The 21,000-nt window shown below is 49.9% G+C and overlaps 5 protein-coding genes across 5 annotated transcripts; all 5 read right to left on the bottom strand.

Moving 5' to 3' along the window:
• Positions 1-1,010: 1,010 nt before the first annotated feature.
• BP5553_06125 (6-phosphogluconate dehydrogenase C-terminal) lies at positions 1,011-2,486 on the bottom strand (the record flags this gene model as incomplete). The annotated part of the gene is made up of 3 exons (XM_032014748.1): positions 1,011-1,243; positions 1,449-2,128; positions 2,371-2,486. The coding sequence occupies 3 exons, from the start codon at positions 2,484-2,486 to the stop codon at positions 1,011-1,013; spliced, it is 1,029 nt and encodes a 342-aa protein (XP_031869429.1).
• A 436-nt stretch (positions 2,487-2,922) lies between these two features.
• Positions 2,923-4,229, bottom strand: BP5553_06124 (uncharacterized protein; the record flags this gene model as incomplete). Its single annotated transcript, XM_032014747.1, has 3 exons — positions 2,923-3,067; positions 3,141-3,919; positions 3,987-4,229. 3 exons carry the CDS (start codon positions 4,227-4,229, stop codon positions 2,923-2,925), a joined length of 1,167 nt encoding a protein of 388 aa, XP_031869428.1.
• Positions 4,230-4,957: 728 nt separating this feature from the next.
• BP5553_06123 (C2H2 and C2HC zinc finger) lies at positions 4,958-8,614 on the bottom strand (the record flags this gene model as incomplete). Its single annotated transcript, XM_032014746.1, has 1 exon — positions 4,958-8,614. The coding sequence occupies one exon, from the start codon at positions 8,612-8,614 to the stop codon at positions 4,958-4,960; it is 3,657 nt and encodes a 1,218-aa protein (XP_031869427.1).
• A 4,346-nt stretch (positions 8,615-12,960) lies between these two features.
• Positions 12,961-13,589, bottom strand: BP5553_06122 (Uncharacterized protein; the record flags this gene model as incomplete). The annotated part of the gene is made up of 2 exons (XM_032014745.1): positions 12,961-13,294; positions 13,357-13,589. The coding sequence occupies 2 exons, from the start codon at positions 13,587-13,589 to the stop codon at positions 12,961-12,963; spliced, it is 567 nt and encodes a 188-aa protein (XP_031869426.1).
• A 1,177-nt stretch (positions 13,590-14,766) lies between these two features.
• BP5553_06121 (Zn2 DNA-binding protein) lies at positions 14,767-16,327 on the bottom strand (the record flags this gene model as incomplete). Its single annotated transcript, XM_032014744.1, has 2 exons — positions 14,767-15,851; positions 15,922-16,327. 2 exons carry the CDS (start codon positions 16,325-16,327, stop codon positions 14,767-14,769), a joined length of 1,491 nt encoding a protein of 496 aa, XP_031869425.1.
• Between the last annotated feature and the right edge of the window lie 4,673 nt (positions 16,328-21,000).

Genomic DNA, 21,000 nt, shown 5'->3' with positions numbered 1-21,000 from the left:
TTATTGTTTTGAGCATCGGTGGGAAGTGGTGGATCGGTGTAGATAGGTATTAATAGGACGTCGGCCACAGACAGACCCAACTCCTCCATGAACTCGGTTCATTTAATCAAGCACTCTCTCCCTCTGCCCCATCCTCGTTTTCTTATTCCGTCATCAGGACAACTGAACATGTTCCCAGCGCCTTGCCACCAAAAATGATAATCCGCTTGGAAAATCTTCACATGCCATTTCTCCCAACTTGGTCCCCCTTTTTCCATCCATTGCTTTTTGCCTTCCCTATAGAAATCCCAAGCCATCAATCTTACTTTCAGCCAAACCAATCCACCACAGCGTACCGTTACCTCACCCTACCCCTACTGGTACCTGCGTCACCACCATATTATCTAATACCACGCAATACTGCGATCGTGATTCCGTTGGTTCCCAATCCAACAATTAGTGTTGTTGGATGCTGCCCCACACGCACCCCATGCCCACCCAACACCTCGGTTCCAACGTGGCAATATCGCAGCAAAGTGGGTACAAAAATGATATGCAGCCCGGGATGTTCGATGTAGTGTTTATTGGGTAGGTTTACGGCTTTGGGCGTTTTTGTGCGCGCGGTTGGACAGGAGAGGTTATGGAGGGTGGCGATCGGACATGTATGGTAGTTGGGATGTTGGGATATTGGGAGTTCGAGTGGAGGGGATTACGAGAGGAAAGGGGGGCTTGAGTTATGGGTTATGAATGGATAGGTAGGTTTTGTGAGTTATTCTGAGGGTTGTGCAATGGTAGAGGCTTTTTGATACCAACACAGTGGAACGCTATGGTTGGTTTATTGTGGAGATATCCAAAATCAACATTTGTGAGGGATAGCTGGGGAAGCTTTGTCTTACGCAGTACTATTGGAATCTCTACGGTAAAACCGACTCGATTTTACGTGTGTCTAAAAGCTTAATACGATATCTGATAATCTACCTAGGTACTTATGTCAATTCCCCAACACCACCAATCCTCATCCCCACCTCCAATCATTCCTTCTTCTTCCTCTTAGCAGCCAACCCTTCCCCCATGGCAGCTGCCACATCCTCAATAGTACGACCTCTTTTCCTGCGTTCAGTTTTCTCTTCTCCGAGAATGGTGTCTTCGGCAACGACCTTGTAAAGCGATGCGATTTCTGTGAAAATGCCTCCGGTGCTTGGAGTTTTGGAGGACGACGATGGGAAACCGCCCTCTTCGGCGTGGGTTTGGGATATTTCTTCCACTGTGCGTTGGGAGAAGGGATATGTTAATTTTTGCTGCTCGTATGCTTTGGTGTGAGGGGATAGGAAATCAGAGGAAGGGGGGAAAGGGAGGAGTGGAACTCAGTGCTGAGAACCCTCCTTTTCTTTTGGGAACAGCATAAATCAATGGGATAGGTTACGAGGAAGTAAAAAACAACAGGAAAAGTAAAACAATATATCACTTACTCTCCCTAACCCACCGATATGCCTTCGGCGGCATTCCCGTCACTCCTCCCGCAGATTTCATCATCCCAGGCATCCTCTGCTCCAACTCCCCCAGCAATAAAGGCAAAACACCTAAATTCGACGCTGTAGTAAAAGACTGGATACACAGCGCCGTGAAGCCCTTCGCCAGGCTTGCAAAGCAACATTTCAGGCCAGAAGCGATGCCAATTTCGTCGGAAATGTGGTTGAGTCCGAGAGTTTCCGATAAGTTGCTAAAGGAGGCGGGAACTGAGGATATATCCCCGCAAATGGGGATACTGGGCTTTTGCCAGGTGGATGTTGTAGGTGGGTGGGAGGAGACTGTTGTGGTATTTGGAGGGGCAGATGAAGCCTCCGGTTTGGGATGTGGTGCGCCGCCAATAATGCCGCCGTCGAGGAATTTGATAGAAGGAGATTTGGTGGTAAAGAGTTCGGCGATGGAACGGGCGCTGCTGGGAGATATGGCATTCAGGTCGAGGTAATACAGGGGCGTGGCTTTTGGTGGTGAGCGGGCGTTGAATGCTGCACTGATTCTGGTTGCTATGTAGAAGGCGTCCCTGGGAGGGACGATGGAGAGGATATAATCGGATTCTGCAACGAGGGAGGTGTCATCTGGGACAATCTCGACTCCTGCGTTCTGAGCCCGAATCCGGGTATCTTCGCTGATGCGGTTATTAGTTTATAGAACACTTAGAAATATACGGATTGGAGGACAATCACTAGATATACCTGTCATAAGAACGAGCAAAAAGAGAATAACATGACATGAAGGTCAGGAGCGGGTTGGGTAATCTTCAACCGGGCTTGTCGTTGGGCAGACTACAGCCTACATTTTCATAAGATCTCGAAGTGGGAACAAGAATCTAAAATCAATCGCAGATAATAGATAATCACTTGGACGTACCTCCGTCCCTCTACATTGGTGACAACTCTGAAGTTATGAGCGATAAGCAGCTTCGCAATACCCATCCCCATTTCTCCAATGGATAGGATGCCTACCGTGGCTACAGGCGATGACATACTGAGCTAGATTCCGTGTCAATATTAAAAAAGGTCGGTTGAGAGACTGAGGAACTTGATCTGGAAATGAAGTTGAGATATTAAGTACCTAGGTATGTTCATGAAGTTGAGTGCAAAGGTGGGTGTGGTGGGTAAGCCGGCGTTAATCGGATATAAGAAAATAGTGTGATTCCAACTATAATCTCGTTATTTTGTAACTTTCGGCCCCGCTTCCGAAGTATAGAGATCGGTCATTCATTGCTATAAATAATCTATCCATCCTCAGCATGAAGATATTACCAAGGTGTAGATCGTAACTCCCGGGGGAGGGGGGAAATATGAAGAGCTACTCATTCGAAAGCAACGCAATGTGATGAAGGAAAATCGTGATAGAAATTCCAATCTCACAACATCTTGTCATTAGTTCTATTCATAGCGTGCATACCATCTAGTTGCTCTATAACCCCCAAACCTCACTAATCTCATTCACAACCAACTCAGGAACCGTAATAGGGAATTCATGACCACCGTGAATGACCCTCCATTCGACATTCTCCGCTCCAATAGCTTCAATTGCATCATCATGCAACTCTTCAGGCACACTGGGCAGAGCATCAGTATACTTATCCAAACAACAAAAACCACACAAATTTAGTTGGTATCAGGGGAACTCACATAATAGGATCCGTCTTGCCCGCAATAATCAAAACCTTCTCCTCCAACTGCCTCAACGACTTCCACACCTCCGCCTTCCCCGAAATACTAGCAAACTTAATGGAGCTAACAAAACTCCTAATAAACCCCTCATTGTTGGCAATCTGCCACTTCACCGCACTAGCAACCGTAACATTCGGTCGATTCTTGCTCAGCGGCACACTATTAAAGTTTGAGGTATCAGCATCCTTAATCTCCTCCGCAGCAATGACAGCTTCAGGGGTAGCTTTGCTTTTGCTCTTCATCAATTTCTGCGCCGTGGTAGTGTTGGGAGGACCGCCCGTCAACCTCCGTCTGATAATCCATTCCAGCACGGGATCTGGGACGAGTCCAGAGGAGAGAAGTTTACTGCTCCACCCGAAATGCTCTGGGCGCATTAACCCCGCTGGAGCAAGCAATACAAGCCCCTTCACCAGTGCAGGGAAATGCGCGGCGAAATCAGCGGCGATGCCTCCGCCTAGTGAGTAGCCTACCACGCTGAACCCCTCCGGTGTCCATGCTACGGAGGATGAGGTGATGGCGAGTAAGATTTCCGTGGTGTACAATCGAGAATCGTGCGGCAGGTCGGGACTATCGCTGTATCCTCTTCCCCAGAGGTCGACGAGCATCACTCTGCAGCCTTTGGAGACAAGTGTGTTGGCAATCCCGCCGAGTGAGATACAAGGCGTGCTGATGCCATGGAGGAGGAGCACCCTTCTTCCGGTCAATGGACCCCATTCATATACTCTGATCGATCCATACTAAATGATTGTCAGGCAACCGTTTTATGTCAAATTAAATAGAGAGATGACACGTGATCATACGTACCGGACTATTTACGTCCCTGGCGCCAGGGAAGATGTCAGGGGGATAAGGCAGTTCGCCTTGTTCTTCTTGAGAGACTCTGGGGAGAACAGTAGTCCTCGGGCTGGCAATGATCTTTTTGGGTGTGGGTTGGATGGTTTTTGCGAGGGCGACGACTGCGAGGGTGGTTGCAACTGACGAGGCAACGATGAGGTAGCTGTCTCGACTGAACCCCTGACAAACCACCCGATGAAATATCCTCTCCATCGTGAATAAGGAGATGTTGGTGCAGAAATCTGCTTCAACTGTACTTTTGGACGGAGATGTTCGCGCGCTGAAAGAGTGGCTCACACACGATGGTGGTGACGCCTTTCGGTACGTACCGAGGTAAAATTCTGGGTCTTAGATTGTAGTTGTCCGCTAGCACGTTTGCTCGCACTTCATCCATGTAATTACCAAAGCAAAACATTGGCTCATGTCTTTAAATTTACTATTTTGTATGATTTATATTATTGGCGCATCGCCATTGCTGGCCTACTTTATCGTCTTACTTAGGCTGACGTATATTTTCTCCCGGTTCAATAAACAATGCTATCGGACACTAGGTAGGGAAGGTTGCTACGTAGGTGATATTAACACAATCATTTATGTCACAACTATCATCATATGCTCCGCAAGAAGTTTATGGTTTATAAATCGCCACGAGGCTTATGTATTCTATAGCCATATCGCCGACGTCCTACTTCACAACGAAAAACACCTATATAAGGACAAAACTTGAACAGGTGGGTAATGTTATACTGGTAACAAGTTCCAAAATTGATTGCCAATAATGTAACGCCTTCATTGAATTCATAATCTACCCCGAGCCCCTGCCTGGACATGAAGAAATAGTGACATATGCATCATGGTATCTATCGCAAATGGAAATCGTCATAACCGGATATCTATAAAATAAATCGTACGCTGAAAACAAGAATTCGACGGGCAGTACATCATTGTGGACTGTAAAAGGGTATATTGGGGGTTGGGTGGCCGTAAGAAGAGTTGCTTGCAGGAGTGCGACTCATTGGAACTTGTGGGTAGCTTTGGCGTTGGTCTGGCATCGGATCGAAGGCGAATTCAACGTTATTGATACCTAGGACATTCGTGGTTGGATATTGTGATACAGTAGGTGGAGCAGACGTGAAATCCTGATTCATTGAAAATCCAGAAGCATGGTTGGGATTGTAATTCTGGGCTGGGACCTGGTGAGGGAAGTCTGTGTCCAGAGATCCATATACAGGAGCTTGGTCCATTTTAGATTGCATAAATCCGGTATCAGCGGAGCTAAACGCTTGGCCCTGGTTGACATGATCAAGGTGGCTGGCATCCAACGATCCAAACACGCGTGGTTGGTTCATGTGGTGCATATTAAATGCATTGGGATTTGAGTACATGTTGTTTTGGTTGTACATGGCTTCCGAAGTTGCTGCTGGTTGTAAACCATAGTTTCCAGTTGGCCCAGCGGTCGAGAATGCAACAGGCTGGACAAATCCTGATGAAGCCAAATGCGGATTCATAGGCATATGAGGTGAAACACTATCCATATTGAACGGGCTCGAGGACTCCATTTTAGCTCTTGTGATTGGCGTGATTGGTGTCACAATTTGCTCGACAGGGCTGATGATGGTGGTTGCATCCACAACTCTCGCTTCCACCAGTTTTAATACAGGCAAGCTAATGTGCTCCATGTGCTTCGCTAGATGCACTGTTAACTTCTTCCACGTTGCAAAGGACTTCCCACAGAATTTGCACGGCTCGTCCTGTGGCCGGTTTTGAGTCTCGTGGTGGCACTGCTCCAGCATCCTCCAGGCTGGCTCGGTCAGCCGCGCCTTCTTGATCGCAGCCTTGGTCTTCTGCTTCGGCTCTGGAAGTTTGTGCTCCCGGACAAGATGTTGCAGGAAGTTGTCCTTGCGATAGCAAGGGTGTTTGCAGTCTTCCACTTGACATATCCACCATTCCAAATGCCGATGTCGTTCATTTTCATGTCTGACCCAATCGGCTTTCCTCTTGAAGGATTTGGGCTCCTTGCATTTATCGTAGGTACAGGTGAAAGGTTGGACATCTTCATGCACGTGCTTTGTCCAATCAGATGGCTTCTGGAACTTCTTAGATTTGAAGCAGAGCTGGCATTCAAACTCGGCCGGCAGAGTGCGTGTTGGAGGCACTGGGACACCCTGAGGAAAAGTGTCATCTGTAAGAGCACCTTCTCCGGGATTTGAGTCATCGTCAGAGAAATCAGTTACAAGCTGCAAGCCAAGCCCGGATTGGTCTGGCTCCCGAGGGTTTCCTTTAGCATCCAACAAAGTGGTACTCCCTCCCAAAGCGAGACAGTGACGGCCGGCTGAGCAGTTGCGGTTTCCGACAGCTTGAAAATGCTTAACTCTCAGGTCAAGCAAATTCTTGTACCTAATCTCCTGTTGATGTGCGATCCTACTCACAAGCCAATTGTATCGAGAGTCCATATCAGGGTTCAGCCGTCGAACGTGGACCTTGAATCCTTCATAGTTTGGGATGATAGGTTCTCCAGATTCTACCTTTGGGTCGCTGTCGTCTCCTTGTTCATCCTCATCATCCTCATCGTCATCTTGGTCATGGACCTCCGCTTGTCTCATTTCTGGCTGTCTAACCTCCGCATCGACAGGAGGCGAAGCCAGGGTTGGAAGGGGAGGGCCTCCATGCCCTCTCCACAAACTCACAAGGCTCGTCTGTGGGGGGTTTTCCGGCGGTAAAGTTAATTCACTCTTGCTTCTATTGCGCTTGATCACCGATCTCGGCCAGCCAAGGTGACTCGGACTTTTGGGTGACGTTGGGGTTGCACTGAAAGAGCTGTTGCGTGCATGCGCTGTACCCCCTACAGCTGCGAGCGGGCCTGCCATTGCCGCAAACGCGGAGGCGGTGTTGGCGGTCGGCGTCTGTCGCCGGCCAAAACTTGAAGTCCGTGGCGGAGGAGCAAGGTTTCCTTGGTTATTATAACTCGTGTCTACTGGGCTCTGCGCTTCGTCGGGTATATTTTGGGCACTATGAGCTCGCTTGAGTCTACTGTCGCTCCTTTTACGAACGATACTGGCTAAACGGTCAAGTCCCTGGTCAAAAATGCTGTTGTGGCGCGTCCGATTGCCCTCCCTTGGTTTGTTAATGGCCAGCTTTTTCAGAAAGCTACCATCTGAAACAGCGTCGAAATCAGCGAGACTAGGCTCACTACGCCGGCGAGTTCCCCACGTTGCCGCCCTTGAGGCTATAGAAATGGTGTCCGCATGGAATCTGAATTCCCTGATAGCATCATTGGCCGTTTGAGGCTGGAACATGGTCGTCGTTATATGAGGCACTGATGGAGGGTCATACCATTGCCGAGGCTGGCCCATTAATTCAATGTCGGCCTGGGTGAGATCGATGTTGTTAGGATGATAGTAGACCTGGCCCTCGACTAACTTATTCTCACGTATGCTGGCAGCATCATCCACAGGAGCTATGTCATTGTCCTCCTCAGCCGGATCTTGATGGGCACGAGGTTCCGATTGCTGATACCAATTCGGATTATTGAGAGGGAAGTATGATTGGGTTGGTTGCTCATCTTCGCCCTCGCTGCTACCGCCTGCCTGCGATCTCCATTCCTGCACCTCGATATTCTTGTGAAGGATGCGCCGCTGTTCTTCTTGTTCACCCAACGTCGGCATTTCCTCGTTTGAAACCAGTCCTCGGCTTTCTGGGTCTAATCCAGCTTGACCAGTCCTGTCATTAGATCTCCACGATCCATCGTCCTCACGGAAAACAGGGAATGGCGAGGTGGGTGAATTAGTTTGACCTAATGCTTGAGGCACAATATCTTCCATGTTGGTATAGCCCGCGGTGGGCTGTACAAACGGACCGCCCTGGTTCTGTCCGTAACCGTGTTCCCATTGCGACACGGTAACATGTGGACTCCGATCAAGGTCGGCCATAGTACCCGGCTTGAAACCCTCCGCGCTGGTATGACTGCTCCCGCTTTGATCTGGAGTCAATTGTAAAGCAGACTGGCCCGTTGGCGCTACAGTATCCGGCTCTTGTGACGGTTTTTTGTATAGGTCGTTGTTCAGCTCGTGCTGGGAGATGGTCGCTTCCGCGTTTATGTCATTGACCGCAGCCCCCGGAGAAGGTGTGTTGGCCAAGCTTGTATGTATCGGACTTAGGGGATATGTCGAAGCCGTGAGCGTATCAGAGGGCGCTTTGCGCTCAAGTTGGGCTAAAACGTCTGGCAGATGTGGGTCCGAGTTCTGTGACTGATATGAGACTTTGCCCGCGAGGTTCGAGGGGAGGGAGTCTGTTCTCTGGACACCGGCGTCGAAGTCCACACCAAGGAACTGGTCGAATTCGCTGAAATCGCTCGGTTGGTAGGGACTATATTCGGAATAGCTTTCGCCAGGCGTGCTATTTACGTTGTTGGAAGGGCTTGCTGAGTTGCTGGTATTGTGAGAGGGGTGGAAGGGCGATAGATGGTTGTTATCGAGGAGGGCCGAGTACAATTGGGGATCGTTTTCGTTCAGCTCCAGGTCACCAAGGAACTCTTGGGGATCTTGAGGGTCAACGAAAGCGGAGGCAGAAGTGGTTTTTGTTGTGGACGACATCTGCATGACTGGGGGGCCAAAACAAGAGTAGGAGGCTATGTCGTCCCCAGGAACGAGAATAGATATATAAATGGATTGATATGGCCGTGCTGGCCGGGCCGAAGACAAATCGGGGGGAGAATGGTGCTGTCAAGAAGCATACGGCGATATCTGGTTCATGTTGTCTGAGTGTGTAACCTGGAAGATGGGGATGGGGATGGAGATGATGGAGATGGGGTCGTAGGGCGGGCGCTATAATAATCGGTGGGTTTGCGGCGGCGGTGCGGTGCGGTGCGGTGCGGCGCGACCAGATAGAGAGGAACAATACGCGCCAGAGCGGAACGTCGCGGCGGCTATTGGGGGGTGTTATACAACGGCCAGGTTCATTGATAGAGTATCGGGCTCCTAGAAACGTGCAATTGCAAGCAATTAAATGAATTGCACACAGACGAAGGGAGGGAAGGAGAGAAGAAGGGAAGGGGGGAGACACGAAGGAAGAAGCAACGCCGCCATCGCTGTAGATGTTGGTGATGGCCGCTAAGCGATAACACTAAAAGAGACCAGAGAACGCCTTACGGGACCTGGATTGCTGCTGTGACGATGATGGCGGCGCGGTGAGTCGGTGACCTGGAAGAACAGGGCAGGGCTGGGCTTGAACTGAAGCTTTGGAGCCCTCGACCTCTCAAGAGTCAAGACCTCGGGGCCCAGTTCCAAGGTCCACGGCTCAGGGCCCAAGGCTCGAAGACAGGCTGTTCCCCTGGCTGACAACACCGACGGAGCCCAGTAGTGCTGGATGAGCCTCGATAATTGTGGCTGTGCTGCATTTCTCTCTTCTTTTTCCGCCGGATCCACAGCCTGATGACCAGAGAGCAACAGGATGACATGATATGAGACTGCTTGTATCGATATCTTCCATCACTACTCCGTACTACTCTTGTTTATGCATACTGTTCGCGGGCCGCCAGCGTGGTGTTGGCCGGCCCTCGTGCTTCTCTCGCCCTACAGCACCGGAGCCCCTTGCGCTGAGACGCCGAACTTGCTTCGTGCTCCGGAGGAGTCTCGCTCTTCATTCATGCGAAATAACTGCTACAAGCACGAGCTCCTCCAGCAGACGATTCCCTGAAGCTTTTGACCGGACTCGGCCCAAGTGCTACACGGCGATCGAATTGTGGTACTAGTAGTACTAGTCACAAGAAAGTAAGAGTTAAGCACAGCAAATACTCAGCCCCTTCAACTCTACTGCCCCGCCACCCCGCTGCCTCTCCAGGACTCTCCTACAGGACTCCATCCAGGACTCGAGCAGCTGTGCCACGATCCGCCCCCAATCTAGCCTCGTCGTGTTTCGGCGAATCGTATCTACTCGAGTACAGCGTCATCCAAGCCTCTCGACTCTAAAGCAACGCCGCGGAGGGGTTCCGTTCTGCACTGCAACAACGATATGCGCTGTCCAGTCTCTCGCCAGCTGTATCAGACGCAACAATATATCCCTTGCTGCCGGAGGAGCGCAGAATGCCGAATTACCGCAGTTCAGCTAATGATCTCGAGCTTCATGGCGTGGGACTCTTGACTTGAGGTCGGGTCTTAATTCATCTACCTCTTGCATTCACTATGAAGTCGGGAGGCCAGTGACAAACTGCAGGCAGCCACGCTTACCATTAAGGACTAGAATCTTGCATTTATCCAACAAAGCACATGTCCATTACAGAAGTACAATGTTATCACATTTGAATGAACCAGCTCAATATTTTAGTCAAACCCAACAGTATTCCGCCTACCCCGTAGGGCTGTCTGACAAGTAAGCTTACAAAGAAAGGCCGTTGTAATAAATAGACGAACTAGTGCTTGCCGTTGGCGGAATCACCAAGGTGCTATATAGTGCAGCTGAGGATGCAGGGTCGTATCACTCACAGTACCTGAATATCCTGGAAATTGGAAACCGACTCTAGCATTGCAGTCTAAATCGAGGCAAGGACGCAGTAAATCGTGTCCCATTATCTCGTTGGATTCCGTGCTAGGCAACCACCCTGCATATTGTTCTTGTCATCGCCATCATCATGAGCCACGTCCATAGCCTTGATTCTGAAATCATTACCAAGCGAGTCTATGTAGACATCGGTGTCTTTGAGTTCTGGGAGGCTTGGTAATGCAAGCACGTTGAGATCAGTCTTATTATTATGGTTACTCTACCTAGCAACACCAATCAGTTAAGGGCTGGAGACTACATAGCATCGAGCTAAGCTAAGAAAAGGCTGTGAAAAGGATGTGTCTTAAATCAATGGCATTCTCTATTCTTGTATTAATACCCTTCACTCAATCCCACAGTTCCTCTAATATAAATTGATAGTCTTTTGTCCTCCAAATAGGTTCATGTGCAAGGCACCACCAAGTTTCTAAATATCGACAGAAAAACATGCGGAAGGGAGGGCAAATATAGCACTTGATATTAATTATTCTCTCCTGGGCGGCTTCTGAACAACACGTGCCACTCTTTCCTAAATGCTCAAACAACAATGAATTCACATAATGGTTGCAAATGCAATCCAGTTCAATATTCACCACACTGAGGGGTCTTCAAAGCTTAGAGTACCTAGGTACACAGGTGGATACAAACCAGTCAACGACCCGTTTGGGGTAGCTAGGAAATATAACCGAGGACGGGTCGACATGCAACGAAAGATACCTATGATATGCGTATCTACCGGTAGGCGGCTAGTGGACAAGCAAAGAATCCGCTAACCCGGTCGACATGCAACAAATAATGGTATATGTGGCTAGTGGACAACCAGAAAATCCGCTAACCGGTCGACATGCAACGAAACACATAGTCATTTAACGGCCAGACGTGGATTTCTTCACCGACGCTCGAGATGTAACGAAACCATATCTTTCTCTTAGTCCTTGGCAGGTGCGAAGAACAGAGAGGCTCCATTAAGTTGGTCAAGATCCAATAGCATCAGTAAGCTTGATCTAATTTGGAGAGAGGAGCATTAGGTTAACACTCAAAGTGCAATAGTTACTGTGCTACACAGAGATCTAGTAAGCACTCCTCGAGTTAAGTTCAAAATAGTTAAACTCTTTGTAGTAGCACAGCTGCAACTACCAGAAAGTGATAGTGATTCACCCAAACGTTCGAAATGCAACGAAATGTGACCTTGCTTCTCTTAAGTGGAAAGCATACAAGAACGAGCAGGATGATGGAATTCACCCTTAGAGTTCGAGGTGCAACGAAACTTGAACAGCCAAGGGTAAAAGAAAACTATATATTCTGCGCGGGGTATTGAAACAGCGATATGAAACTTGGTTGAAGTGTTACACTGCAAAAAGGGGTTGCTTGTATCCAGGTAACTAGGTATCAACGAATGATCAATAAATCTGCTCGATCGCTCAAGATACAGCGTAATAAAAATCTAGAGCCAAAACCTTATACCAGCCTGTGGTTACAGTAGAGGGTTCAAGTAAGGGAAAGTGATTTGGAGATTCGGCGGCAAATAACCCCTCCATCAAGCCCCAGAATGGACATATCACCACCGCTTCAACAACACCCCACTGAACTAACTCAGGCAAGTCACGGAGGCAAAATAAACGAAAATTGGAAACCACATCCTAGTTGGTTCAGGGTCGACTTGTTTCAAATAGTAAACAGCATCTTTGATGAATGAGGGGAAGAAGCCGCCGTAGCAGAGTATGGAACAGAGCTAGGTGATGGGTGTACTTCGTAGTTGGTGCGGAGGTTGTTATATTTGAAGTCGGTTCTGCAAGAGAAATTAGAGAAGTAGTAGGAGTATATCTCACCCTATGTGCCCTTCTGTGGGTCTCAGGAAAGGGTCCAAGAGACCTCTATCCCAACATGTTGATCAATCACTCGAATGCCAGGATCTGGGTTGAGATCAGATGGTGCTCAAATGTATACAATATGATATACGACGACAGACCATTGTTTCATAATTTAAATAAAATATCGGTATATAGCTTGATCTTACAATTAATTTTGTAATTTTGGAGCTTCGTGGCTTGTATCCCATGGTAGACGTTCGCGGCCTCTTGATTACCATCCATGCCTTGACAACGAGCTCCCATCATATAGCCAGCTATGTAGCATATATTCTCTATGAGAATCACTTCGACCACCAACTTTATAGGGATCGTTTGCGACCCTTTCCCCTACCTGGGAGAGAGATGGTGGGTAGACCCAACCTTTATAGCCCCAACCTTTATAGCCCCAACCTTTATAGACCGACAAGGCCTGTCATGCCGTATAGCCCACTTGGCCAGTTAAGGTTACCCAACCCAAGCGTTAGGCTTACCTTCCTCCCCATATCTTCTCTCCTTCCCGTGTCGAAGGCCATATTCGGTATTTCCTTCTATATTACCCATTAATCTCCCAACTTCAGCGTTAACGCAACCAAACTAGCATAAGCTCCGACAGTCAACGCTGTCAAAACAACCACCGCGTTCCCACTCGTCCTAAACCGCTTCTTCCCCAACCCATCATCCCCCACCTCGCTGAAAAATTGTTGATTCCCCTCATATCTCCTATACATACTCACAAGCAATACCCCCGCCCCATATGTCGCGAACAGGGCGCCTATAGAATAAAACTCCGCCGTGAAAATCTTGAGGACCACCAGCGCGAAGGAGAACTGTCCCAGCGCTGTGCGAACGTATGCCCCTTCGAAGGTTCGTTGTGCGGCGCGGATTTCAACCATTCTGGTCGCAAAGTATTAGCTTGTGGCTCTTGACGTGGGGGGGGGGGAGGGGGGAGGACTTACTCCTCAGCTGTAAGAACCACCGACCGCGCACGATGAAGTCTCAATTGCAGATGGTCCTCAGGATGAGGCTGGAGCGCGTGTATTAGTTCCATGCTGGATTCTCTAAGAGGGGTCTTGAGAGGGGCAGCGGACGAGGGTAAAAGATAGGTGAGCGCGCCGCTGTCCTTGAGTGGTAATGAAGTACAGCATAGCCTTACCTGGAACATGCCTGCCAGATGACCTAGCAGCGCCATCTTGCCTGGCTTGACGCCTTGCGAGTACTAACTGGCCGTTGGGTTCGTTTGCAAGCCAGGAATGAGCCCCGATCTCCTGCCTGTTTGCTTGTTCGGCGTGGGGTTGGTCAGCGCCGCGAGCACGACATACGCGGGAGATAAACAAGCGAACCGCAGCTCTCAGGGCTGTGGGTGTTTGGCGAATAGATTGGCTTGGTACATATACGGAAGGTAGTAATAAGGAAGACAACAAATGGCTCGTCCGTCAGTTTGCATGGAATTCGAGGAAGAAGTTGTGAGATCTGGCGGTGACCGCAGCGGGGGCGAGCGGGTGTTTTGCTTGACATCATGTGACTGAGTGATAGAACTGGCTAAACAAATTCCCGTAATAGTCGTGTTAGGTGGGATACCTGCGATTACGGAGGTAGACATCGAACGATTGGTTTATACTATCGTCATTGCAGCTTCCGCGTGATGCTACATGCATAGTGATGTTTCTAGGCTATGCCTTATAATTCGGCAGGACGTTTACAAAAGGTACTCGTACAGATACTACCGGGACAGGCATAGAAAACCCAATGCTAAGACTAAAAGGCTGGAGAGGGGTCAGTACGACCAGGGAGCCGGATCAGGTCAGGAAAGCGCGTTTGGATCAAACCGCATCATCTTTGTTCTTATGGAGCTCATTACAAACATCCTTCATCATCTTAAATGCACCGGCCATGCTGCCATTTTCTTCCTTCGCAAACCAGTTAATGTTTTGCCTTTCCCACCCTTGTTATTCGAATTAACTCCGTAGCAAAGCTCGAACCCCATATATCCCGCTCGTTTTCCGTAGCACCATTATCTTTCCCCCAGACCGGGTCTTCATAGCGATTCGTAAGTGTCATTAATGTACAATATACAGCAGCGACGCCTCATTTCAATCCTGCTGTTGGGTGTTTTCCCCTGGTCTCCATCTCGGTCTGCTCGTTGTGTCTGCTGTCCTTATAACCCTCTGTTTCTTGCACCAAAATCACTGTTGGGGGAATGCCGGCCATTTGCAGGTTCTGTGTAGCCCTCTTCGGCATGTGATCGAGGAAACCAGTCAATTTCTTCCCTTATTTCTTAGCTCCGAGCACATCTAAGCGAAGTCCAGTATGTAGTGTGTGTAATTCATGCTGCCAATTTATACGGCACTTCTACGTTTGTTTCCTTCTCATCGACCTGGATGTCCGGAAGGGGGAGGAGGTTGTTGGCCTGGATAATACATTCCCGCCGTGGGTTCTCCGTAGCCATAAGTTGGAGCCGATGCATGCACATCTCCAGCGAAAGCTAGCGGACGAGGAAGTGCCTCGTTGGGTGTGGTCCAGGAACCATACCCTTCGCTGCTGGAGCCAGCTGGCTTTTGATACGAGTATGGTTGCTGCCAGCTCTGGTATCCTGCTGCGGGCAGAGGACTTGCGGATTGGGGGTGAGGGAGCGTTTCGTTCGCAGCTGAAGGTACGCTTGGGGGTATCATACCGCTTGATGGTGTTGCTAGTGGGGGTGGGTACATGCCGTGAGCGCGGGGTTTGGTGGTATAATGATCTAGGACGGGATTCGACGGGGCTTGAGTATAAGGCGCATATTGCTGGTGGTTTTGCAAACCTTCCAAGTTGCTATACGAGATTGAACGCTGAGGGACAGACCAGGATAAATCGTCTCTTGGGCTAGGCTCTGCTTGAGGCGCCGCCCAGTTCTGTGGGGGTGGTATCTGTAAGCTAGGAGTAAACGGTGAGAAGGCGGGCGTGAGAGGTGAATCTTGCGGGTTTGGTCGCCAGTACGATTGCGGCATTTCTGCTTGATGCTTGATGCTAGGTGAAGCATCTGGGGCCATCCAGTTGGTGGCGCCATGATTGTAGTCAAAGTTCCGCGATGATGTGACCACTGCAACTTTGTCAGGGAAGTTGTTGCCAGAGCTCAACGACTTCACACCCTTATTTTCCGGGGAAAAGCTCTCAGTCCTCTGTCGTTTCATCTGTGGGCCTCCAAGATCCTGGATTGGAGGCATATTCAGCGGCGGATAGGGCAAATTGGATGGTATTTCTGGGATATGGCTGGATGACGTTGTAGGTGATGATGACTGTGATGGACCCCCAGGTCCATTTTGAGTCCTGGAATCCCTACGTCTTGGATCTGGCTGCGGATGCTGGTCAACAGGGAAAAAATTGCATTCCTTTTTCAACCTGATACAATTGGAACATCGATTCTGTGGATCCCCTGGTGCTGGAATACATCTAATCTTCCGCCGACGACAGTGGCCTGTTTCGGTCAGTTATTTATTTCTCTAAAGGCGGTCCCAGCGATTCTATCCAACTGGTTGGGCGCTCACCGCATGCGACAGAAGTTCTGTGGTAGCCTAGCTTATTCCTTCTTTTGTCCGCTGATAATGCGAGCGCAGCAGCATCCGCAGTGGCTTGCCCTCGCACATTTGGAGTTGACATCGATCGTTTAATCTTTGTTGACTTAGGGGCCGTCGGATGTCCTGGGTTCTTGAAGTTAGGAGATACCGGCTGGCCTTGGGAAGCTGGATGAGGTTGGGTGTGTCCCAACGAAGGGTGATGGAAGTTGGGAATCAAATTGGAGGAAGGCTCAAAGGTCGAGGTTGGTATGGGATATTGATACGCCAAAGAAGTTGATATGGCATCTGCTCCTGTGGATGAGAACGCGTTCGGTGGATCTCCTAGATTCCACATTCCTGGCTTCGAAGAGAATCGTGTCTGGACAGAGACTGCCATCAATTGCGGTTTCGTCCCATTCGAATGAAATTACAACGGACGGGTTTGAAGGTGAAAAAGGCGCGCCTTCGTTAAGTGACGACTGGCAGGCTCGCTTCAAATGCACTCGATTTCGAGATGCTCGTGTCTTGTGCTGATTTCAACCCCCGATGGTGGATTTGGAAATGGCTTCGAGTGGCCAACTCGTTCAATCGCATTCAAAAACTGGTGACGAAGGCGACGCGAAGTCGATTGAAGCTAGCACTATCACTAGGCCGACGAGTGGCGATTGATAGGATGGCGGGAAGAAGCAACAGCACGGCCAGCTGTGCGCCCGTATCAGGGGAATCCAGCAAATGTGTCTTGTGTCTTGAAGCAAGATGAGGCAAGACCCTTTGTCGACAGGTCTGTGGCTTGGGCTGCGACAGTGGGGACTATACCAATTTGCAAGTGGACAGACCAGTCGAGTCTTGTTCTTGTGAGAGTGTGAGAGTGAGTCGCCGTGAGAGGAACGGCGAATGGGAGGATATTGCTTCACGCCACTCGCAACGATCTTTTAAGGTGGGCTACTCCGTATTGCACCTGCAGGAGGGGAAGACGACGTTAGACCCCGATGACAAAGAGTAAGACATAAAAAGAAGTATGATCCAAGGCGATCAAGATTTCGAACCAAAGGCCAACCATCCACCGGGTTTCAGGAAGCTATTTGTGGCGGGGAATGGTGGTGGTGGCAAAGAAGATAAGGAAGCTTGAAAAGAAGCATATCATATCAGACTGGAGAGATCTTCAAGTGCAGTGGTATGGATCTACTTTAGTGAGTCCTGGAGACCGCCAACATTGGAGGTTCACCTCTGCAACGCCGTGGACCACTCAGTACCACCCCCTGGGAAGTTCGATTTTGATGCTTGTCAGCGCCCCAGCGGCCAGCTCAAGCCCTGGCATACCTTATTATTCAACGCGGGCATCCTTGGCTCTCTTGCCGCCATCTTTCTGTGGTTCTGAAGGTGGTATACTACGCTGCTGCTTTCCACAGTGCCATGCCAGTGGAGCGTCCAGGCTTGTTGAAAGCTAGTCCTAAAGTTCCCCCCAGAGTCCTCTTCAGTGCCCCTTCCATACCTCATCCGTGGGCCTGCCTACTGGCTGGAGGTCTTGGACGACAGCCTCTAGGACTGGAGAGGTTTTAGAAGCGCATGGGAGATTGGCGGAGCACGCCGGAAAATTTGCACTGGGCTCTAACCGTCTGACTATCGGGCTATCAGCTATCAGCTATCAGCTAGAGGGTACAACACAGCTAAACCGCTGACAGGTTAAGCCTCGTAGCAGGCTGGACCTTTTGAGAGCTCCTAGATTGGGCGTTTGAGACAGACAATGAGCCACGAGCCGATTGCAACCGGCTGGCAGTGGAGGGACTGAAGCATTGAAGCGCAACAATATCCTGCCCGGCGGTTCTCAGCATGGAAGCAGTTCGCCCACATCAGCCTCCGCAGGCCATCACATCACCCGCATCTGGGCGCTTTGTAGCAAGACCGCAAGACCTCATCAGCGTTCGATAGTCAAATTAGTGTCGCGCTACGGGCCAGCCAGCGATCTCCTTGGGGCATCAAGGACTAGTCGAGGTTTGGAGGAGACGTGGATGTCTGTCTGGAAGCGAAAACACCCCAGCGCTGAGCAGTGGCCACATGGATCAACATACAGAGTAAGAACCAGCAATGTACCGATATGGGGCGTTGGTATTGGCCGCTGCACTCTCGTGGGAGAAGTAGCGCGCTGGCTATACTTTCGGCCCCCAAGCCGAAGTCTTCCACGGCTCTCCTCACTCGCCATCCGCAGCTCGATACAGTAGCTACCCAGATGCAAAGCAACCTTCGATCTTGGGGCTATCTCACTCTGTGATTGCCGCTTCTTAGCCTCCGTCAACGGGCTTAACGAGTCAATAATGATACAGGACTCCCTCCCCTTTGCCTGCGCACCAGCCTTCACCGTCCAATGCCCATGCGTCTCTCTTGTCCACTTCCAGGATGCCTCTGTCGTGTGGGCGCCTTATCCGTCATTCATTACTTGATACTTGACTGTCACGGTCAAGCCTCGTAGTTCTCTTCTTCCCATTGGTACATGTCTCACGGTCTTACGGTTGCGCCGCTGACTCATGGAAATCATGGATGGGTTTGGAAATTAAGGTACAAGGCCTGGGAACTCAATCCTGCATTATTATTATTGACGTCGCTGTGGATCGTCACTGGTCACTCAATCATCCTTGGTCAATAAAACGATCATACGAAGGACTCCGTGGATTCCCCACATTGTCCACCCCTGATCGCTGCTGAACTCGTCGATCAATTTAGTCCGTACGTGCACCGTACTCCGAATGTGTTTTGACCTCCATCTTCGTTTGTACAGTACATGTACCTAAGTATACTGGCTACCTGTGTGCATGAATTTTGATAGCGAAATAGGCATGTACCTTGGTAGGGGGGTGAGGCTTGGAGACAACAGGGATTTGGCAGGTAGAGGAAATCAGCGAGCATGTAGGTAACTTATCTAGGTAGGTAGGCTATCCAGCTATCCAGAGGAACAATCTAATATTTATAACTTAAAAGGCGATAGCACAGGGTTTTAGATGGCCATCTCCCACAGCTCACCCAGCAGCTCGGCTCACACGCGACGATATAGCAAACTACGGGCGGACATATATCTTATTATCCCATCAATTTAGCTGATGCCTGTAGGGCCTCATGGAAATCGAATTTCAAACGCTTGGCACAACTATAATCGAGCGAAGTGACTTCAGCTGGTCTGTTTCTAGTCCTCAATTGGGATATTGGAAGCGAGAGCCAATAGCAGTGGTCCGTCTGGTACGGATACCAACGGTGCGGACGTTGGATTCATCCCATATGGTTTTGTCCTTACGTCGAAGGGTGGTTGCGGCCAGCGTCCGAGCTAGGGGAGCAAAGACGGATGTTTCAAACTGCAGCGCACGTTCTGTGGTCTCTGAGATCTTAGCTTGTGGAGGAGTCGACAGAACACTTGACAACAGCGGTGCGCTGCAAAGCCATTCGACCAGGATGGATATTTTTAGACTTGGACCAATGCAATGTCACTGACGGGAACGCACGGCTACTGCACGCATGCCACGCGCATGGAACCCTTGAGGATGGGATCACGACCATGGGACAGGAGGCCACGGGGAGCATCAGATGGACCACTTGTTGGCGATGTTGGCCTGTGAGAGAGGGGGCACACAGTCAGACTTCGCTGCTGGTGTATGGAGTATTGTTCTTGTGCATCTGAAGGAGCGAAGGAGTGCAAGTAGCAAGGAATCAGCGACAACGGACGATGCGTAGAGGATGTCAGTGTGCGACTTTTTCCCCGGCTTCACGGAGCGTGATTCCATTATTTGCCGTGGGAGGCAATAATACAGTACGAAGTATTGAAGGAACCTGGGCTCTGGAGTCTGGATTTAGCATTCGGATTATCTTTTGGCCCAACCTTCGACATTTCGAGGGGCGCTTCCGTGATGGAGTACGGAGCATTCGGAATCATAGGGGCACTGTGGATGGAGACGCTAAGGTTAGCTCTGTGTCTCAGTCCGAGGGTTACATAAAAATGAATGGTTGAAGCTTACGAAATACGAAGAACAAAGTACAGAACTGAGCAGAAGGGCGTTTGTTCATTATTATTATTATTATTATTATCCACGTCGTTCCTACATGCCAGCCGCACGATTGCTCTCTATCAAATATCTCCCGCTCTCGCAACGAGTCGCAACAAGGTTTCCAGCGAGACGGTTCAAACTCTACGGAGTAGGATACGTAGCCTTTGAACACCACTGGGCCAGACCCGTCGGAAGTGTTCTACAGTACCACGAATCCACCATTTGGCAGCAATGTGGGGGGCGTGGGGCCTTGAGGCCTTGAGGGAAACCTAAAAGAAAAGAAGGTTTTAATTGTACGTTTGCAACCTGGTACAAAGTACTCCTTCAAGCTCAGCTACTCCTGCTGCTGCTGCTGTTGTGCCGAGTACGGGTATGTATGGCATCTACAAGTCAGCGATTATTCAGGACGCCAACCCAAACTGATGGCACACACCCGCCGCAAGATGGGTCTCCTGGTCGGGTATCCACTATCCTGTCGCATGTGCTTCGATCGATTTATCCACGGTCTCGCGTGGCCTTATAGAGGATACCAAACTATAGGCGATTTCTTACTGTCGACTGCTTGACTGGGCGAGCCGCCACTCTGGAGATCTTCTTGTTATTCTCCGAACCGCCTCCCATCATAGCCTGAGAGCTTCTCGGCAGTACGTAGTAGTTTGCAGCTAACTACTCCTCCATGTCCTCATCGCCGCCGTCTACCCACGGTCTAATATTTATCCCACACTGCTGAGCTACGCAAGGTCTAGGACCGCGGCAGAATACCTTGACCCTGGCTGGGCGATAGGTCAGTTGCGCAAGTGTCGCATCCAGACCTGATATCGGGTTGTCGTGGGATCCAGCTTCAGAGCATCCTGGCCTGCCACGAGTTCAAGAAGCTTTCCATATTTGCCTAATAGCAGATCCTGAGCAGTGCAGTGTGCAAAGCGGGCAGATCCCCCGGCCCTAGCTGGTCCCCAGGCACAGGTCTCGAGTTCGGTATCGATGCATCGTGGGCAGCTCTTTTCATTTCATGACCCGGGGATCGACGTCAATACAAGGCCTT

The sequence above is a fragment of the Venustampulla echinocandica genome (assembly GCF_003357145.1).
Source record: "Venustampulla echinocandica strain BP 5553 chromosome Unknown scaffold_3, whole genome shotgun sequence".
Lineage (NCBI taxonomy): Eukaryota > Fungi > Ascomycota > Leotiomycetes > Helotiales > Pleuroascaceae > Venustampulla > Venustampulla echinocandica.
This window is presented reverse-complemented; position numbering and strand designations above follow the sequence as displayed.